Below are 14,780 nucleotides of genomic sequence, written 5' to 3'. Positions count from 1 at the left end.
GTGTGTGTGTGTGTGTGTGTGTGTGTGTGTGTGTGTGTGTGTTAAAACCTGACAACAAGGTGTAATGTTCGTATGTGACTTTACGTTTCTAAAATTATTCGGTTTACTCTTTTACCGAAATCCATAGAAACCCAGAGATTCTCACTCGTTACTGTTTATTGCAACACCACACCCACACACTCCCACAGCCTCAAAGGATGTAACAATTGGTCACATGTTTGCTTTGTTTCATCCGGCTAGCCTGCCAACATCCTGTTTGGGCAGGACACAAAAGTGAAAATCGGAGACTTTGGACTGGTCACTGCTGAGAACGACGACGATGACAAGTCCCCGATCAAGAGAACTGAGGAGAAGGGAACACCATCATACATGGCTCCTGAACAGGTGAGTCCGTCGACATTATTATGCTAATTTCCAGCTGCTCCATTTTATTTTTGGGTTCTACTAGAGTAGCTCTGCGTTTTTGAAAAAGTATCCTCTCTTCCTGCAGCTTAGTTCAGTTCAGCCTTCACATCTGATTAGCTGCTCCTTGCAAACAGAATCAACAGCTAGTTGGGGCTTCTGTGCTTAAAGGCAGATCTGTGTGCATGAGATGACTGCATCAGGAATAACCCTGCTCACTGATATCATACAGACCAAATAATCTGTCTTAATTAATCCTAAAATTGAATTTCTGTCTCAAAGGGATAATTTCTATATTTCGTAGTATCATAATAATCATCAGTTTGAATATATCTGTATCATTGTTATTCAAATTTATTCTACTCTTAAGTGGTTTTTGTCACTGAAGCCTTTGATGACTGGATTAGTGAAATGATGGTGACTTCATGAGTACAGGCTGTGTTGTAATAAGTCATGGTGAAGAAGAATTCAGTGTATTGTTTCCTCCACCAAGGACGTTCTGTTTTTGGTAGCGTTTGCATACGTGTTGTTCTGTCTGTAAACACAACAGCTTTAAAACGTTTGAATTTATTCTGATAAAACTTTGTAGACGTGTACAGTGGGGTCATCTTAACAACCCATTCAAATGTGGCATACATCCACCAAGTTCAAGTTTATGATTTATTGCGATGTATTTAAAAATTTACAAAAAGCCTTATAACTTAGAAACTATGATTCTTATAAGTGTGGTGTGTATCGTCAACATAAAGTATTGTAAAAAGATTTAAAATAAATCATTCTTGACCTCTGACCTCTCAAAGTTCAATAGAGTGATCAGACGTTCAATTGATGATATTGCCATAGAGCTATTTCTTGAAACTATGTTTTTATGGACAACATATAGGCATATAGGGAATCATGCAATATATTTGCCAGAAGTATTTGCTCCTCTGCCTTGACTCTCATATGAACTTGAGCAATATTCAATTCTTAATCTATAAGATTTGATATGAAGCCATTCTTTGCATCTGGACAAGCAGTGTGTTTATAGGAGTGTGTTTATTGAAAACTGGCTCACATTTACCGCTCTCATCTTTGTGTGGGGGTTGAGGTCAGGACTCTGTGCCAGCCAGTCAAGTTCTTCCACACACAACATGCTCATCCATGTCTTAATGGACCTTACTTTGTTCGCTGGTGTTGGAACAGGAAGGGTTTATCCCCAAACATTTTCCACAAAGTTGGGACTGTAAAATTGTCCGAAGTTTCTCATTATGCTGAAGCATTAGGAGTTCCTTTCACTGGAACAACTTCCTGAAAACCAACCCCACGCCTCCACCAGACTTTACACTTGGCACAGTGCAGCCAGACAAGTACCATTCTCCTGGAAACCACCAAGGTGTGATTCGTCACACCAGAGAACACGTCTCCACTGCTCTAGAGTCCAGTGAAGGCGTATTTTACACCACTGCATCTGACACTTTACATTGTCCCTGGTGATGTAAGGCTTGGATGCAGCTGCTCAGCCATGAAAACTTATTCCATGAAGCCGCATTGATTTTAAGCTAATCTAAAGGCCACATGAAGTTTGGAGTTCTGTAGAAATTGACTCTGCAGAAAGTCAGCAACCTGTGTGCACTGTGTGCGTCAGGATGTGACTGGAACATCTGAATTCAGTGATTTGGATAAGTGGTTTAGTACTTTTGGCAATACAGTGTATAAAGAGATTCTAAATAACACATTACTTGAGCTCCGATTCCTTCAAAGTCAAATGAGGTCAGACTTTTATAAAATGTCTTTAAAAATATTTAAAACGTTGCTTAAAATTGTACTGTTTGTTTATACGTTTTCAATTTAGGAAATGATACTGGTATATGTGGCTTCTAAATATCACATTATAGTTTACATCCAAATATGTCACATTTAACCTTTTGACCTCACTTTTGCATTTTACATCTGCATTTCTTTCACGACATATTATATCTTTAAAGAACACGTCAAGAAAAAAAGATTGAGCTGCTTAGTTAGTTAGAAAATTGTATTATTACATAATTAGCCCGGGGCTCTAATTTCTCAATGATGCAACTAAAAAAAAATCATCCAGTCATTTGATTAAAAAGAAGAAAAAAAAGTCTCTGCTACTCTGAAAGTCTCCATGTAATCAACAGCAAATGCACATTATGCCCCTATCGTGGTCTAAACCAATCAGAGATAGTAAGGGAGAGGACCTCTGATTGGTCCTGGTCCAGATATTCCTTTCGGCCTACGTGTGTGTACGTTTGAAAGTTTAGGTGGATAGACGGGTGAGTAGTAGGGCTGGGTTTCAATAGTCGATTTTCCAATTGAAGTGGATTTTAGCTTGAATAACGCAACGTTGATTCATTAAATCCTGAATCAATTTTTAAATATTGTTTTTTGCCAGAAAAGCCAGGAGCTCACAAAACTATTTGAACAACCACCAAACAGATAAAACAGTAAATGAGAGCAAGTAAACCGATTCCACACAAAGCCGTAAACAGAGCGTGGAGCCGACGTATCGGTGAGATGACGGCTTTCTTACCTGATGGCACGAACCCGTCGGGGTTGAAAGTCGTCAGCTCACTGATTCTGAGCAACAAATTTTGTCCGTCTTCGACCAAAATGTACTTCAAGAACAGTTTCCCATCTCAAATCTGTTTTCTATATTATTCGTTTGCTTATTCCACACCAGTTTACCGTTGTTTACAGTGCTGTCGGGCGCTGTTTTTCTCTTTCCCCCCAAAATGACCTCTGACCAGAAATCCTTAATTTTGCTGTTTAATACTTTGGTATAATTTCTAAAAAAAAAAATTGAAGAAAATTGAAAAACGCTTAGCTTGCAGAATAATTTTAAGGTGGTTATCTGATATAAAAAGTCAGGCCAGGAAAATCTCTTTCATGTTTTCTGTGTTTTATCCTCAGTTACTTTGACACAAAGGCATCTGCTGTGATGCTTACATCCCTGATGAAGTCTCACAAGTGTCAGTACTGATAAATGATCAGATTTATAATATTTCTGACTGAGTCAAAATTGAATTTAATCAAATCAATTATAGAAATCAGTGACAATACCCAGCCCTAGTGAGTAGCCTAAGCCCTACAGAAGTGGATGTAGCTGTTGGGTAATGACAAGATGAAAAATGACTGAAAACACATTCTATGCCGCGATAAATGCAAGTGTCCCCTCTTCCCACTGCCTCTAAACTGCAGGCAGCAGCGAAACAGGTTGTCAGAGGAGGCCGAGATGATGATTAAGTGTAACATTACCTACAATACTGCCAAAGCGCTTTAAGCACAAGCACTTATTCAGTAACTTATCTTTCTTGTAGAACTGCGCTCCAAAAAAAGAACTTTGTGTAAGATTGTTACAAATTAATATTGCCTGTATGGACAGCAACCCCCCCCCCCCAAAAAAAAGTGCACATGTAAAAACTGCAGTGTTAATTGATGCGGTTGAAAAATTTGGGTGTGCCTAACTTTTGTGTTGGTGGACCTAAGAAGAACAAACGTTAGGCGCACAGTGCAACCGTGGGAAAAAAGTTAGTCTAGAGCTCTGTAAGCTCAGGTTATTCATGCCCAATTATTTACAAATCAGTACCGATTAATACTTATTAACCATGCTTACAGAATTTCTATATGCAAAATGCAGTACTATTCCCTTAAATGTAAACACTGACCAGAGAGTGAGCTGCCTTGGTGGAGGTTTGTGCGCTCAGTGCTTCTTGTTATTAATGCTGTTTAACTGCTTTAACACAGAAGGGCAAGAACTACAGCAGAAAGGTTGACATATTTGCTTTGGGGCTGATCTACTTTGAGCTTCTTTGGAAAATCTCCAGTTGTTATGAAAAGTTCAAGGTAGGTTGCTGTGCATGGTAGCTCATAATCTGTAGAAGGTCAAATGTTTTGTCTTTAACTATTCATTAGAAATTTCCTGAACTATATTTCTGAATTTCAGACATGGGAAGACATCAGGAAACGGAAGCTTCCCAAAGAATTTGCATCCACCTTTGACTGGGAGGTACATCAACGTTTTCTCAGTGTATTAGCAAATTTCAGTGTGCATTTCTCACGACATGTGCTGGCAGAGTAAAGGCTGTGATCCAAAACCTCAATTTTTTGGGGTCACTTAGAAATGTATGCGTTTGATTTTAGATGGATTATTTACATCAGGTAACAGAAGACAATTTCCAGCAAACACCTCTCCAGTATTCCAGTGTCTGAAAGGCTAATTAATCATTAGAAAAGGCCTTTTTTTTTTTTTTAGTTGTCACGGAAGCAAGGAAAGTCTGTGGAGCATCAGGACGTTCAGGATCAAACATCTGATGGCGATGAGAACAAAATCAGAAAGGGATGATCATCATATTTAGGGAAATAAGACTCTGGATTTAAAAGATATACACTTAGTGGAAAATGTTGTTGAAGTTGAGCGCTAGAAATGGTGCAGATGAAAGATTGTTTCTAATATTTTATTACTCTTTTTATGCTACAGTACATCACCATCAGATCAATGCTGAGTATGAATCCCGAAGACCGACCTGAAGCGTCTAAGGTCATAACAGACCTGGAAGAGTGCGCTAAACGGATAAACGCTGAAGAAATAGCGCGTCGTGGAAGGGCCACTGTCTAAATAGCGGGAATACAACAGAAGAATTTCATCTGCACATGGGGGGGGGGAAGATCCATTGGTGCTCTTGAATGACTTTCAGAATAATGTCAAATATTCACATGCAACTTAAAATCATAAATGATCGTTTTTAGAACATACCACCAAACATTGAAGCTACAGCAACCTGTAGTTTTCATTTTAAAATTTAAATGACCAGTTCTGCCCATCCTTCCAGGAAGTGTGCAAACCATGCCATTTGACACATGACTAGATATTTTATTGATCACATATTGAATTTACAGTTGCAGGATAAAGAATAAGCATAATATAATATTTTATATTACCACCGGTCCATACTGACTTTTCTTAAAAGTAATGTAGTATGTTACTTAATTACTCGCCAGAGAAAGTAATTTGCTGCACTGCTAGTTGCATTACTTTCGCATTACACCATAAACACACCAACACAAATTTGTGCCCTAATGAGGACACGTGTACAGTCTGATAGTTTTTAGGTATGAACAAAAAGCCGACAACACAAAGCAAAAACACTCAAACATTTCTACTGTAAAATCATGAACAGGTAGAAACAAAACGTCACGATGATTCGTGGTTTGATGAGACTAACTGCTCATCAATGTCTGTTACCTGTTGAAGTTCAGGCTCTGACCTCTGAGTTGGGGGTCGGTAAACTCCTCCATTGCAGTCTGAGGTGCACTGGGATGTGAAGCTTGGAGAAAAATCCTCAGTTTTTCTGACAATCCTTTCTTTTTTCTGTCTTTCTTCTGTCTTAATTTATGTCATTTGCATTTTTAAAAAAATCTTTTTGTCTTTTGTATACTTTCTATATGCATTTATGTCTGTGCGTCACCTGGTGATTGCACAGTTTCCTCTTTTGAGTAACGTTTTCTAAGTCAAATAAAAAGAATTTTTGTTGTTGTTGTTGTCTTTCGTTCTTTGGCCTGTAGGGGGAGCTGTGGCACTGCATAGGTCGGGCAGTTCAAATTGCGGCTGCAGGCTCCAGGCCCTGTCTGCCTGTGGGTAAGAGAGGTTTATTCACAGTGAGGGGGCCAAAGCTGAGGGCGCTGCGTGACATTTAATCATGCCCCTGGCGCATGCTGGATGATTAACATCTCAGTGGAAAACCGCAGTAACAAGTGCCAAACGCAGGATCCCACACAATCACCTGGACCCGGTGCCCACAGTCACATGGGCCCGCTAATCAGCACAAATCAGCTCCTGCAGCTCAGTATGTTACCTCAACAATCTCCACAGTGCAAAGAGCCTTAAAATTTGCTTGCCGCCTGTGGAGAGGCCATAGGTGAAGGACTGATTTCTGTCTTATCAGCTACAGCACTACCTCATTGTGACAGCAGCAGTAAAAGAGGGGAAAGCTCCTGAAAGAAACCACGCAGATCCAGATCCTTATCCTCTCAGCAGTGAACATGGGATATTTTAAGCCTCCCTCACTGATCTTCCCCCCTAGACCTTGGGAAGACTCTTGTAGCCTGCATGAATGACTTACAGTAACTTGCAGCTGTTGGTGTTTGCTGAGAAGTGTTAGTAATGCTACTTAAAAGATTTTTAACCACACAAAACGGACACGAGTAATATTACAGTTCCTTTTTTCACGATGTGATAACTTCGGATATAGAGGCACGTTTGTCTCGGCCCGATAAAGCCCAATATGTTGCATCTCCTGTGAAATATTTGGCTCTTTATTTATAGACACATGTTCACAACTGACCTGACTACAAGGACTAAACGGGTGCTGTGTGGAAGCAAAAAAAGGCCTTAAGTGAACGTGAGAAAAACATTTTGTTGGAATCCATTCAAATTTATAAAAGCATCGCGATCTGTGATATGTAACTCAACCACACTTAGTGAGCAAATGGAAAAAGATTTGCACAAATAGCAGTATTGCAGGTTCATTGATAAAATCAGTACACGCAAAACGTGTACGTGTGTCCATCCAAAAGTTAAAAAACAAAAACATCACTTCACTATCAGATCACAGAGCTGAGGTTGGGCCACCTTCACAGTGTGTGGCTGCAATCAGGCTTCATCTTTGTAGTGAACAGTGTGAATTCACAAACCCAAACAACCATCTTATGTAGTCTGCATTTTACAAATGACTCTTATCATCAATAAAATCATTACTTCTTTACTGTGGATTGTAGCACTTAGACACAATTAGAATTTTGTTGCTATTTTCTATTCATTGCCTTTAAATTCTTATTTTTTTCAATTACAATCCAAAATTATTCAAGCCAGTCGACTTTTCTTTTTTTACTCTGCAGATGTCATTTAGATAGCGACTGCATGAGAAAACTTTGAGCTGTTCTTCCTGTGACATTTACACCACCAAAACAATGTACTTTCTCATTTTAGCAGCATCTAAGATAAGAAACCTGGTGTGTCTCCAATCTTCTGCAGCTGTCGCGCTCCTGCGAGCAGGCTTATTGGATGTATTGAGGTCACTTCCTCTGAGAGCACTGTGGGCATTGAAGCAGTGCTTCTAGTCAGTGGCTTGAACCATGTTGCCGGGGGTAAAATGGACTCACAAGTCAGAGTGTCTCCCCACAGTCCCCGGGGGTCGGGCCAAACGATTACTCTGTGCGTAGCCTCATTTCAGAAGCAGCAACCAGAGTTTGCTTTGCTCTGTGCGCTTTAGAAATCAGCTCTGCTGCAAAGACAACGCTGTTGCCCACCTGCAGACCTCAAAATGAAACGTGACAGTTCAGAATACATGTGACCGGTGAGATATGGATTTGTCATCTCCCCCTGCCTATGCATATATTTCAGAAGTTCCTGTTAAATTATAGCTCACTTAACCTTTGGTGCACTCAGGTTAACTGGAGCATGAGCGCATGCTGTGTCTTGCCCGAGGCTCCACTTGGCTTTTACGCTGTGCTTTCCACCTCTCCAGAACCACATCCAGCCACCGTCCACTCCACTCAAGGAACGCTGTAGGGTTTAAAGGGCCACACCTGTGATTTTTCAGCATGCTGTTATGTTACATGCTGGCAAAAGATTTAAATGACTATACAGCTTGCAAGAACTTTGCTGCTCTGAATTCTGTACTATGTATACATACACGTACATCCTGGCAACACTTTTCCAGTCTTGTGTTTCCCAGTTTTGGTGAGGCTGTGTGAACTGTAGCCTCTATTTGTGTTGTGCATTGACAGATGCTCTTGTGCCTTCCTATCAGCTCAAAGCAGTGTGGCCATTCTCTAACCTCTGGCATCAACATCCACATCCACAGATTTTCTCTTTTTTGGACCATTATCTGTAAACCTCAGAGACGCTTATGTGGGAAAACCCTTTATTTTCCATTCTGATGCTCTCATTCGGATTTTCTGTTGCTGTCTCAAACGTGTCTGCCTTTTTGCAGTCGGCTGATTTGATATTATCAGTAACAAGCAACTGAGAAAGTCTATTTAGTGAAGTGGCTGGTGAGCAGGGGGAAATTATAATGCAATGTAAGAGCAAATTATTAGCACTCAGCACTTTTTCTTAACATGTACATGATTTCTGGCTCTTCTGGTTTTAATGGACCGTTTCAGTTCATGTTTATTAGCTCTCCTAGCAGGTCACAACAGGCAGCTGCTTCACACCCTGAATCCTTAGATAACCACATTTAAAGTCCCAGGTAATAAATTCACAAGTTGAAGTAAATGAGTTTAAACATGGAGTCTCTCTGAGAGTCATTTTAAGTTACAGTGTAACCCTTTAACTGGGTGTCAAACAGGGACAGGGCTACAGCTGGGAACATCAGTGTTTTGTCTCCTGCACATGTTCTAATTTAACGATTTCATCCGGTTACTTTATAAAAAATACTACACATGGTGAGCACCTCCTGTGGTACTTTCCAGGCGCTTTCCAGGCAAATCTGAATCCTAGAAAGTGTTCCATCTTCACCATAAGTAAAGTCATATATAAAAATATGTAGTTGTGTATCAAGATGTGTTGTGTTATTCAGTATCATGGTCTCGGTATGAAATGTCTTTCCAAACCCCGGCTGTTGTCAGATTTACCCTAGGTGTCATCAGCTCAAAGGTCGCCCTAATTAGAAGTTGTGAAGGGACCTGTTTGCGTCATCATTGCACAAAGTCAAGGCTTTTGTTGTTTCCTTGCAAAAGTTGAACTACTAGATGAATGAGTACGGTGACCTCGAGAAGTCAAACGGACTGCACCTTAAGAAAACACCAGCAAATAGAAAAATACTGTAAAAGGACACAAGACTCAACAGAAGTTGAAAAAAAAAAAACCCCACAAATAAATGAGAACAAACTTGAACAAAACACAACAGAAGTGTTTTTGGGGACGCAACAACAGGACAGAGCGGCTGCGGAGGTGACAGAAACCAAAACGTTAAGGATCGCATTGAGGTACGCTTAAAAGAAGGGAGGGTCTCATTGGCGTTGTAAGGGAGGAAAAGATGGAGGTAATGCGTGTTTTAATTACATGATTCATATCATACTATTAGCTTGTAAATTCCACCGCTGTTCCCTCACGTTGTTGTCGCTTCCGTTTAGTTTCGGGTTGTTTTCTTTCTGTTTCCGTTGTGTTTTGTTTGCTTTTGCAGCGTTTTTTCCATTTGCTGGTGTTTTCTTAATTTCCCACCATAAACGAGTGGTTATACTGAACACAGGACAAAAGTTCTGCCATTGCTTTTATGTTCAAGCCGTTACATCTGAGCTGCGATTTGAAAGGAAAACACCTCATTCACTCAGACCCACCTGATTCAGCTCTAACTGGCAGGTCCGCGCATTACATCCTCTTCCCAACGCCTACAGTGAATCCTCCCCCGAGTTCTTGTACTCTGGTTACATAAAACCTATTCACAGGAGAACTCCCAGACGGCCTGTGGCGGGTCCATAACTGCGCTGACAAATCAAAGACAACTGACTTTTCAGATCTGGCTCCACGTCAGCCAAATATTCAGTGGAGATTTTCCATCCATTCTCACTTGTTATATTTATCCCTCCAAAATACCAGCCCGCTGTCTCCTGAGAGCAGGCCTGTCAGAGGTAATAATGCACATCACATGATTTTAGCTGCTGCTATTTATCACTGCTACAGAGACTTCTCTTTTACCTCTTGACTTGGTTTGAAATTTTGAAAAGTCCCTAAACTCTAAGGTATGTTCACTGTAAAGAGTTGTGATTTCTTTTTTACAATGATTTTCTAAAGATGGTCCCGTTGTTGCAAAAAATGAATACCCTGTTTGCGTAAATTTGGTGAAATTGGTCTAACGGTGTGTTTTGTTGCTTTTATGGGCACGTGGATACAAGTGAGATGCATGTGTGGGCATGCGTCCTCTTTTCTTGGCAGGTGTGCGTTTGTGCTTCAGCTGAAGGGGCTGTCACACCAACTAGATTTAGGCTGCCTTGTGTAACTCTGCGTGGGTTTGTAATTTACTACAAATGATAGCGCTTTCTCTCTGTTGACAGCCACCCCACACAGTCCATCCAACAAAGTCGTTTGGTGGCTTCCTGTCCTCAAATGCTTGGCATCTTGGTGCAGTGTCCCCCTTATCTTGCAGCTTTGAAGGTCAAGAGAATGATGCCAAACTCACCTGGTAAATCTTTAATAAGTCAAAGAGTCAGCCCCATCTGGAGTTCAGCAGTTCATCGTAGAGCAGCAGGAGGGGGGGTAGGCGGCAGCGTGTCTGGAGGATCCTCTGAAAGCCTGCGCAGCCAGTTATTCCCCTGTTTCCTTTTTGCAAAAACGACACCTTCTGACAGCCCAGCTGTTGTGCCGATTTCATGCCCACAGGAAAGACGTGTGTGAGGTGATGCAATCATGATGTTAGAGTGGATTTCTCATGCAAGCACAAAGAAAGAGAAGGCAAAACCAGAGAACAAGAAGAAAATGAAGGTTTCTTAAACCACAACCAACGTGCTCTGCGGAGAAAAAGGCTTTATCAAACAAGGTTCGAGCTGAAGATTACAACACTGCATCCACTGCAACCGCCAACGCTAATGTTGTTTACGGCTAGACGGATTCTTCCAAATCGAGGACAGAGACATCCTCCTCGTTGCTGTCATAAATATATCACAGCCGTGGCGAAAACCAGACAGCCTGCACTTCTTCAAAGACTGTGAAGTTACAGTTTTATTTGCCATTAAATGATTCACAGGGAAGTATCTGCTTCTGCTCCCCGCACCTGCAGACTGAAGCCGTGAGATAGGATTCAAGCTTTTCCTCTCCGTGCTATTAAAGGCTGTGTGGTGAAGTGTTTATAGTTGACAAATTAGAATATTCAGAGCTGAAAGGATCAAGCAAGGTGACTTTGTTGCGTAATTTGAATGATAAGTGACAATAAATCTGGGTTTTCTCTGTTCTTTTATCAGGCTTTGCAGGGGAAATAAGACGGGGAGGTGGGGGGGAGCAGGCAAGCTCATCAAACCGGCAGATGAATCGAAAGATAGAGTGAATCGACGGGAATTAATTACTTTAGTAATGTTTGTGGATTCATGTTTGCTTCCTTCTCTTTGTGTCAGTAGTAATTACGCAGGCACCTATGGGAGAGGCAGGGAAGGGAGATGAAAGGCGCCGTGAAACCAGGACACGAACAAAGCCAGAAACAGAAAGAGGGGGCCAACGCTTGAACACCATGCCATGACAGACAGCCTTTGGGGCTGTTTTATTCAGCTGCCAGGAGCTTTTTAGGATTCGTTTTATCTGCTCTGCCTTCCCACCCACCCACACGCCCACCCCTCTGGATGGTGCTCCAGATGATTTGTGTCCAGTTTGGCTTCACTCGAGCCAACACAGCCTCTAAAAGCAGACACACTCTGCCTCCTTCCCTGCAATCAGCCCTGCCTGTCTTGCGTTTGAGAGCTGTTAAACCTCTTTTCTGCGTGAGTGGGTTAGCTCGTGTTTAAGTGAAAAGGTCCCCTTAGGTTGTACGTTTTTAAAGATGAATTTAAAATCGACTCCATTTTTTTCCCTTTCCTTTGAAGGGTGTCTCACACGGAAAATATTCAGCAGTGCACATCACGACTTACTTGCAGATGCAATGCATGTTATGATTAAAGGGCTAACCACAATAGCGGAGGTTTTTGATGGAGGAGGTAATACCACCAGCAATTTTCATCACACAGTCACGTATTTACACAGCGTTGCCTGTTTCCTTGTTTTCCCTCCTTTAAAAAGTGATTTCTCTTAAATCGGCCCTAACTGGTTGGTGTAATTTGATAGTTGAGATGCTTCAGAAGCCGTGGACCGAAGGACAAAGCCAGACTCAAGATTTCAAACGCCGCAAGTAATTCACAGCGAGGGTCGGGGAATGAGGCTGATCACATATCCATTCAGAGACAATGCTGCCCTAGACATCTGTATTGATCTTTATTGGAAAAGAAGCCTTTTCTGTCTGGTACCTCCAAAAACAACAAATCAATTGTTGTGTGAGTGTGTACATCACTTGAAGGTTGCATTTGATTCCAGCGGGGTTAGTTTTAGTTGCTGATATTTTTCAGGATCTTTGTAAATTTCTTTTTATTATTATTTTAATTAGTAAAATAGTTGCCTATGTGCTGCATTGGAAATTTAAAGCATCAAACTATTGCTAACCTCTGTTCTTTATATTTTTATTAACAAAATAAATATCTCAATTCTCATCAAAGGTCATAAAAATGAAATGAATTCAAGGGCAGACAGTCGCTCCCGTATATAAAAGTCAGCGTATAACCTGATAAGATGCTCTTTAGGGACGAATGCAGTCGAATTAAATTCATTGCACACCACATCTGGCCTCTCAAAAATCCTTTTAGAGATGGCTGAAAGTCTCCGCTGCTGCCACACGGCTCCTGTGTTCTTCATCAGACCCAAATTAGTGGCATTACACTCAGAGAGCCATCTCATAAATAGATTTCTTGTTGTGTGTGAAGCCTCATAGGGGAATCGGTGCACCATGTTGCCATCTGTCTTTGTACTTCCAGCCTCCGGAGCCACTTTCCCAGAAATCAACACCCTGTGGTCTGAATCACACTTGGCATTCTGTCGTCCGCATTTCTTTTTTGTCCCCCCACCACCTCCCAAATTGAGGTTTGTAAGCACTATCAACAGAGAGCATGCTGTGCTTGGTCATTACAGGCATGTCAGTCTTCAGAGAACATTGGAGATAATGTCGTCCCTAAGAGTCTTTTTGTGCCGTATTATCACCAGCAAACGACACACAGAGACACGAGCGGTACCTTGTTTCACTGGAAGGGGGCTTGCTGCAGTGCATGTTGGGCGATTAGTTAGTGACATCACATCCATGTCTTTGGAACATTTTTTTGTTTGGATCCTCTTTATAAGGGCTCAATAAAAATCAGCAGGCTCTCGAGGTGTGGGTGGCAGATGTGCATTCAGAGGTTGAAGCTGTGAAAAGCAGATGCATCACTTCTTTAGCTACACTGAGGCATATTTTATATTACCAGTATATTGCATTGTTTATGTAAAAGACTGAGTCATTTAAATGCAAATCCAATGCAACATTTAAAAATAAGTTTGAACATCTGTTTACAAAGAAGCAGCACTAGCGAAGAAACTAGGTCTCTCTTCTGAGGAACCATATCCCAGTTTGGATTCGGGAGACAGTCACCATGTGAGAGTTGATCGAGTGGTGGAGGCGGAAATAAACTGTTCAGAAGGCCAGTATTTTTATTATATCCTTCACATCTGTGATCTAATGTGTCATATATGCAGTGCAGCCAACTAAAGAAGAAATCAAAGACTTTACAAAGGGAAAAAAGGAAAAATAACTCAAAGATAATCCTAAACTAAGCAGAGACAGCTCTGCACTTGGCTGAACCCCTTTAACGAGGGCTCCTGACAATAAGCCATTATGATCGATGATAGTCCCATGATGCGCTGAGTGCTTCTAACCCTTTTTTACTCTAGGTTTATAAACCACTTTACATTCAGTCATTAGTTATTGGTAACCTCTGCCTATCTTTCAGTCTGTCCTTTGTCCCGTCTTCCTCTCCTGTGTTCCTCCCCTCACCACTTTTAACTCAAAAGTACAGTTTTTAAATTTAATGTTGCTGAAACAACAAAGTAATAAAAAATAAATCTATCTGATCGAGAAATCACTCATCTTTGGAAAAGAGAGTTTATTACAGAGAAATGGCTCTTTCCAAAATAAAAGCTATACTATACGCTTCTTCTGGGCTATATTCTCAGCAGCATATTAAACATATCAGGTCCCCATAAGGAGAATCTGTGCTAACGGCTGTCTAAATGACTCGGGTAAAGTTTGTAGCATGCGTGCTTGTTGTTTTTGTCTGCTTCCACTTGTCTTTGCACTAGGATGATGTCGGGTAAATGTGCAGTCATATTCGTTGTGTTCCCACTAGTGCTGTCAGCGTTAATCTGAAATGACGTTAACGCCACAACACGGCAAATCTCCGTTAACGAGCTACCGCGGATCGCCCCGTGCGTGGGGCTGGACGGCGTCAACTAACGTTAACGAGCTAACTGCGCTAACGCACTAGTTCCCACCATGTAATTGAGCATTGCGTGGCACATCCAACATACTGTTTTACTTTTGTCCATGACGCGCTTACCTTCAGGGTCATACGTCACATGAAAACCAAAATAGTTCCAAAGGCCAGATCTGAATGAGGGTGGGGGAGGTTCAATTTGCCATGTTGCAACGAGCTTAGCTTCTGTCTTGCTAGCTTGCGCTGCGCTCAGTGGATCTGCGCTCGACAGTGCAGCCTAGGCGGAGTAGTCGAACGCAGATCCACTGAGCTCTCAACACAGACAGCATCGTCAGAAG

General features: G+C 41.4%; 1 protein-coding gene across 1 annotated transcript in view; it reads left to right on the top strand.

Moving 5' to 3' along the window:
* LOC102307193 (eukaryotic translation initiation factor 2-alpha kinase 3) overlaps positions 1–13,991 on the top strand; it is a gene marked incomplete in the record, with an annotated part of 26,711 nt that extends 12,720 nt beyond the window's left edge. The window contains 4 exon segments of the mRNA XM_005946848.3: positions 241–384; positions 4,153–4,251; positions 4,352–4,414; positions 4,886–13,991. Coding sequence (XP_005946910.2) covers positions 241–384; positions 4,153–4,251; positions 4,352–4,414; positions 4,886–5,023 — 444 coding nt within the window.
* Positions 13,992–14,780: the final 789 nt, after the last annotated feature.

This window comes from Haplochromis burtoni, unplaced genomic scaffold (assembly GCF_018398535.1).
Source record: "Haplochromis burtoni strain Fernald_Lab_line unplaced genomic scaffold, NCSU_Asbu1 Contig_499, whole genome shotgun sequence".
Taxonomy (NCBI): Eukaryota; Metazoa; Chordata; class Actinopteri; order Cichliformes; family Cichlidae; genus Haplochromis; species Haplochromis burtoni.
This window is presented reverse-complemented; position numbering and strand designations above follow the sequence as displayed.